The sequence below is a fragment of the Hylobates moloch genome, unplaced genomic scaffold, assembly GCF_009828535.3.
Source record: "Hylobates moloch isolate HMO894 unplaced genomic scaffold, HMol_V3 SCAFFOLD_23, whole genome shotgun sequence".
Taxonomy (NCBI): Eukaryota; Metazoa; Chordata; class Mammalia; order Primates; family Hylobatidae; genus Hylobates; species Hylobates moloch.
Genome location: NW_026652298.1, coordinates 31,427,201 through 31,433,337, shown reverse-complemented (window position 1 = coordinate 31,433,337; position 6,137 = coordinate 31,427,201). Strand labels below are relative to the sequence as shown.

The 6,137-nt window shown below is 51.5% G+C and overlaps 1 protein-coding gene across 4 annotated transcripts in view; it reads left to right on the top strand.

The window, feature by feature from the left end:
* Window positions 1–243: 243 nt before the first annotated feature.
* CIITA (class II major histocompatibility complex transactivator) overlaps window positions 244–6,137 on the top strand; it is a 47,966-nt gene continuing 42,072 nt past the window's right edge. For 3 of the 4 annotated variants that reach the window (XM_032144574.2, XM_032144575.2, XM_032144577.2), the window contains exon 1: window positions 266–428. In XM_032144574.2, the coding sequence (XP_032000465.1) occupies window positions 377–428 (52 nt within the window). In that variant the 5' untranslated portion in view covers window positions 266–376. Of the gene's footprint in view, window positions 429–6,137 lie in introns of all 4 variants that reach the window. The other variant, XM_032144573.2, reaches the window with a different exon arrangement.

The following is a 6,137-nucleotide window of genomic DNA, read 5'->3' as shown; positions in this document are numbered from 1 at the left end:
GTGTTGCAGGTTCCCCCAACAGACTTTCTGTGCAACTTCTGTCTTCAAATTCAATCCACAGTAAGGAACTGAAATTAATTTCAGAGGTGTGGGGAGGGCTTAAGGGAGTGTGGGAAAATTAGAGGGCGTTCAGAAACAGAAATCTGACTGCTTGGGGCCACCTCGCAGGGAGAGTTTTTTTGATGGTCCCTCACTTGTTTCTTTGCATGTTGGCTTAGCTTGGCGGGCTCCTGACTGGTGACTGGTTAGTGATGAGGCTAGTGATGAGGCTGTGTGCTTCTGAGCTGGGCATCCGAAGGCATCCTTGGGGAAGCTGAGGGCACGAGGAGGGGCTGCCAGACTCCGGGAGCTGCTGCCTGGCTGGGATTCCTACACCATGCGTTGCCTGGCTCCACACCCTGCTGGGTCCTACCTGTCAGAGCCCCAAGGTAAAAGGGCCGGGAAAGCATTTTAATTTAGAGTGCGGTCTCACCTGGTCCTGCCATTCCAGATAAACAGAGAAACCATTCCGAATTGGGGATGGGGGTGAGGATGGGAACACGAGTCTGTGTCCGGCTGGGGCAGGCCATTGGAAGATGTGAAAGAGTTGTCTATTTCCTTCCACCGGAGGGAAACTTCAGGTCATTCAGCTGTCTGGAGTGTGAACCCTGTATCAGCACCGAAAGGTTCTAGAAGTCAGACTTTTGGGCAGTGTGTCATTAACTCTCAGCATGCTGGCCTGGCTCAGCCCACAGCAAGGTCCTCTCATCTCCCTTTGGGTAAATACTGAGGGGTGCCTCTGCAGGACGGGACCTCTGCCAGACTCTGCTCCATCCCCAGAGAAGCAGGGAAACCAAAATTGGAGTCAGCCTTGAGGTGCAGCTGTTGAGCCCTCGGCAGCTGGGGAGAGCTGGCGGATGCTGCCCTCCTCCCAGTTTCCAAATGGTGTTGTTTGAAAAGGGGCAGGGGACAGGGGGACATATGGTGGGAAGAGCACAGCGCAGACACCTGGTACCGGCTCTGAAGGCAGCATGGCAGCTGCACCCTTGGCTGGGAAGGGTGTGCCCCTGAAGAAGCTGTTTACATTCTCTGAGTCGCTTTTCCCGGAGTGTAAAATGGATGTGTGGGAAAGCCTGTATGACAGGGTAATGACGAGGGACCTAGCACAGTGTCCAGTATTTTGTAGGAACTGAATATCATCATAGGAGCTCAATTTTATTGGCATTGCTGTTGTTGGATGGTTAAAGGGGTGGTACCCCTTTTCTCAGACTCCCCTGAAATGTATGGTTTGCTCTGAACCCAGAGACTGATGACAGGTCTGCTGGTGTTGTTGGGTGCAGCCGTAAGTTGCTACGGGAAAGTGTTTTAGGGGAGAAGTCAGAGGTGACTTTGCCCCGTCCCTCAATTCCAGATGAGGAAATTCAGGCCTGAAAAGGGAAAGTGACCACCTCAAGGTCTCAGGCCCTGGAGGACCCAGGAGGAATCCAAGACCTCTGAAAAGGACGGGCAGGGCTCTTGCCACCGCCGGGGGTGTGGTCATGGGAACACAGGTGTTCCATCCATGGAAGGTAACTGAGGGATTTTCTCTTCCTCCCCAGGGCCAGCATCAGAGGAGTGAATAACTCAGTTAGCTCATCTCAGGGGCCGTGTGCCCTGGGAGGTGGTTTGCCACTTTCACGGTTGGACTGAGTTGGAGAGAAACAGAGACCCACCCAGGGGTGGGGACAAGCTCCCTGCAGCTCAGGACTTGCAGATCACTTGCCCAAGTGGCTCCCTAGCTCCTGGCTCCTGGCTCCTGGCCCGGGCCTGGGACTCTCCCCGAAGTGGGGCTGGCCACTGTGAGGAGCCGACTGGAGGCAGGCAGCTGGGATGCCACTTCTGATAAAGCACGTGGTGGCCACAGTAGGTGCCTGGTTGCTCCACAGCCTGGCCCGAGCCCAGTGCTTCAGAAAGAAAGTGAAAGGGAAAAAGAACTGCGGGGAGGCGGGGAGGTACGATGACCAGGGAGGGGACGAGCTGCCACAGACTCGCGGCGGCCCCAGAGCTGGCGGGAGGGAGAGGCCACCAGCAGCGCGCGCGGGAGCCGGGGGAACAGCGGTAGGTGACCAAAGTCTCCTCTGTAGCCCCTAACGTCGGGCTGAGAATCGAGGCTCCGAAACGGTCAGCTACTTGCTCAAGGTCACACAGCAAGTCTGGGAGGAGTTGGGGTGGAATACGCAAAATGTAGGCCCGGGAAACACCTCGTTTCCAGCATTCCTGGAACGACTCTGCGCGGGAACCGGGAGCCGGGAACCCGGAGCTTGGCTTGCTGTGCCCAGAGCTCCGGGGCCTCGGGCGGGTGGCAGGAAAGCCTGGCGGCAGCTTCTGCAGAAAAACTGGAGCGCAGACGGGGAGCGCGGAGCAGAAACACGCCCCTGGCCACCCTTGGCCGACTCCGCGCGCCCGGGATCCTGCAGAGGTCCGCGCCCTTCTTGTACGCTAGACCTTGGACCAGGGCCGCCGTTCTCTGAGCTTCACTTTCCGTGTTAGGTCATATTCCTGCTCTAACTCTGGAATCTTGGGTATTGGGCTCTCCGGGCGGGGGCCCCTACGCAGGGAGGCAGTAGGGAGCCAAACCTTTAACCAGAGGATGGGAGAAGTCCTCAACTCTCGTTGAACATCTTGGCGAAGGCGTGTGTTTTGGGGAGGGGTGGGGGAGGGGTCCCCCGGACTGAACCGATCTCTTGATCTCTCACTTCTCTATCTCGCTTTGGGGCCCTGAGTCACACCCTCTAAGGAGAGGGGCTAAAGAGCCCTGGAAAGCCAGCGTGTGAATGCCGGGGTGGGAGTGGGAGACTGGGTCTCCCTGGGGTCCAGGAAAGCCGGAATGGGAGCCACCATGCTTAGCTTAGTCTGGAACTCTTAAAAGCCGCGGTCCTCCTGAGTCCCACAGCCCCTCTCCACCCTAGGTGGCACAGGAGACGTGGCAAAAACCTAGAAGTTCAAGGCATGGCTCCCTCCCCAGTCGCAGCCTGGAGTTTCTAACTTTGGCAGGAAGTCTTCCGTTTCTGCTCCCCACTCCAAAGAAAAAATAAATAAATACTTCTCCGGAGTGAGATTAAGGAAAGAGGCACTTCTTCCTCTTGGAGACAGAGGAGTCAAAGGAACCTGACTCCAACAAATGATCACCTTGCAAACCCCTGGCTGCCTTAGGTGATGAGCTGGTCTCCAACAATCTCAGAACGTTTGGAGGCAGGGTCTTCGGAGATGACTGAGTGGGGAATCCCAGGCTCCCCACACATGAACATCACCTGGGATGATCAACCTGTTTAGGATGCAGGTTCCCGGGCTCACCCCCAGGCCCTGTTGGCTAGGCCTGGGGTGAGGCTGAGACCCTGCAGGTTAAACCATCTATCCCAGGTGACTCCAATGTTCGTTTGTGGTGCAAAAGTCCCTCGAGGCAGAGACACTGGGAGGGGCTGATGTGGTCTCATCTCTTTACTCTTTCCCTGTTACAAAACCTTTATCAGAAAAGGAGTCCCAGGAGGTGTTTTGTTTTGTTTTGTTTTCCTTAATGCCACATAGCAAGCAGTTTGCAGAGGCAGGATTTGAACCCTGGTCTACTGAGAGCCCAGTCCAGTGCAGCAAGCAGATGTGAATCTCCACAAACGCAGGGCAGGGCCCAGGCAGTCAGAGAGAAACCTGTTGATACCCAGTGTGTCTGATGGCTGGGGCTTGGTTTCATGTCCTAAGACCCAGCCTCAGATACCTGGAGAAGAGCAGAATCAGAAAACTAACCCAAGGAAACTCTGGATCAGTTCCAGGCAATCAGGGAAGTGGCTGGAGGGAGGTAGGAAGCTTCTGGGCTTAGCCTCAGATTTGCCTTGAGTCACTCTGACAAGTGACTTCCCCTCTCTGAGGTTCATCTGTAAAATGGATAAAACACGAGAGCTTGCTTGATGGTGTCTGATGTGTACAGAAAAAGCACTTTAGAAAACCACCAAAGAATATTCATGCATTGGGAATAATTATTATAGATCCTAAAGGGATTGTTTAGAAAGATCAGAGAGGGGCCGGGCGCAGTGGTTCACACTTGTAATCCCAGCACTTTGGGAGGCCGAGGCGGGTGGATTGCTTGAGGCCAGGAGTTCAAGACCAGCCTGGGCAACATGGAGAAACCCCATCTCTACTAAAACACTTTTTTGTGTTTTAGCTGGGCATGGTGGTGCACACCTGTAATCTCAACTACTTGGGAGGCTGAGGCATGAGAATCGCTTGAACCCGAGAGGCGGAGGTTACCCGAGAGCCGAGATTGCACCACTGCACCCCAGCCTGGGCAACAGAGCAAGACTGTCTCAGGGAAAAAAAAAAGAGAGAAAAAAGTCAGAGAGGAAAGCATAGGCAGATGGGAGGTTTCCAAAGACCAAGACACACACAGTCAAAAGACAGTTCAGAAAGGGGCATTAGTTACCACCGATTCTCATAGGAAGGACATGGATACTTTCCAGATTCCTTCAATCCTTCTGACATCAAGGACAAGGTCTCTGATCTTCCCTGATGTTTGACAGTGCCCTAATGCTTGCTAAGATTTCTTTTTAACAAAGTGGTAGAGAAGCTGACATTATTTTAGTAATATTGTTTCGTTTTCAACCACAAGTGATACTGTTGGTTTGGTTTTGCTCTTCCATTTATACATGGGAAAAAAGTTTTCTTTTTGTAAAATCATGGTAAAATACATATAACATAAAATTTACCATTTTAACCACTTTTAAATGTCCAATTCAGTGGCATTAAATATTTCAAACTATTGTGCAACCCCCGCTACCATCCATCTCCAGAACTTTTTCATCCTCCCAAACTGAAACTCTACCCAGTAAGCAATAACTCCCCACTGCCCCTTCCATTCAGCTCGTGGTAACTCCGACTTCCTGTCTCTATGTTTTGGGCTACTCTAGACACCGCCTTTAAATAGAATTACACAATATTTGTCTTTTTGTGCCTGGCTTCTTTCACTTAGCATAATGTCTTCCAGGTTCATCAATGTCATGCCATGTGTAATTCCTTTCTATGGCGGAATAGTATTCTAATATGTGGATATCCCATATTTTGTTCATCCATTCATTCATTTCTTGATAGACACTTGGGTTTTTCCTACCTCTTGACTATTGTGAATAATATTGCTGGGTACATGAGTGGACAAATATCTGTCTGACTCCCTGCTTTCAACTCTAGAAAGCTTTCTTTTAAAATCGGTCTATTAAGTTTCTTTAAAAAGTTAATTTAAGAAAAATACTAAGGTAAATTGTAGAACAGGTGATATGTGAATATGACCCCAAAAATTGTAAAGATGGAAGACAAATGCCTGCAGTTTGGGAAACCGGATGAGAGGAAAGACCTGGAAGCTATTGTAAACTCTAGGCTGAGGGTTTGGTGACTACTAGACCAAGGGCATGGCAGCAGAGGGCAGCTGAGAGACTTCAGGAAGGAAAGATATAAGAATTAAGAAAGGGGCCTGGTGCAGTGGCTCATGCCTGTAATTCCAGCACCTTGGGAGGTCAAGACAGGATGATGGCTTGAGACCAGGAGTTCGAGACCAGCCTGGGCAACAGAGCAGGCTCTTTTTTTTGGAAAAAAAATATGTAAATTAATAAAAATAAAATTTTGAAAATACAGATTCCAGGCTGGGAATAGTGGCTCACACCTGTAACCCCAGCACTTTGGGAGGCTGAGGCCAGCGGATCACCTGGGGTCAGGAGTTCGAGACCAGCCTGAGCAACATGGTGAAACCCCATCTCTCCTAAAAATACAAAATGAGCCAGGTGTGATGGCGCATGCCTGTAATCCCAGCTACTCGGAGGCTGGGGCAGGAGAATCACCTGAACCCAGGAGGCGGAGATTGCGGTGAGCCGAAATCACACCATTGCACTCCAGCCTGGGCAACAAGAGTGAAACTCCGTTTCAAAAAAAATGAAAGAAAATACAGATTCCTGGGCCCGGCTGCAGACTCCCTGAATAGAGCCACTGGGGGTGAGGCCCAGGACGCTGTGTTTTTAACATCCTTCCCAGGTAATTCTCACTCACAGCCAAGCCTGCCAATTGCTGGACTCCGTAGTCAGATCTCAGCAAGCAGGACTGGCTCATGGTTCATCTTGGGGTCTCCAGCACCCAGCAGAGTGCTC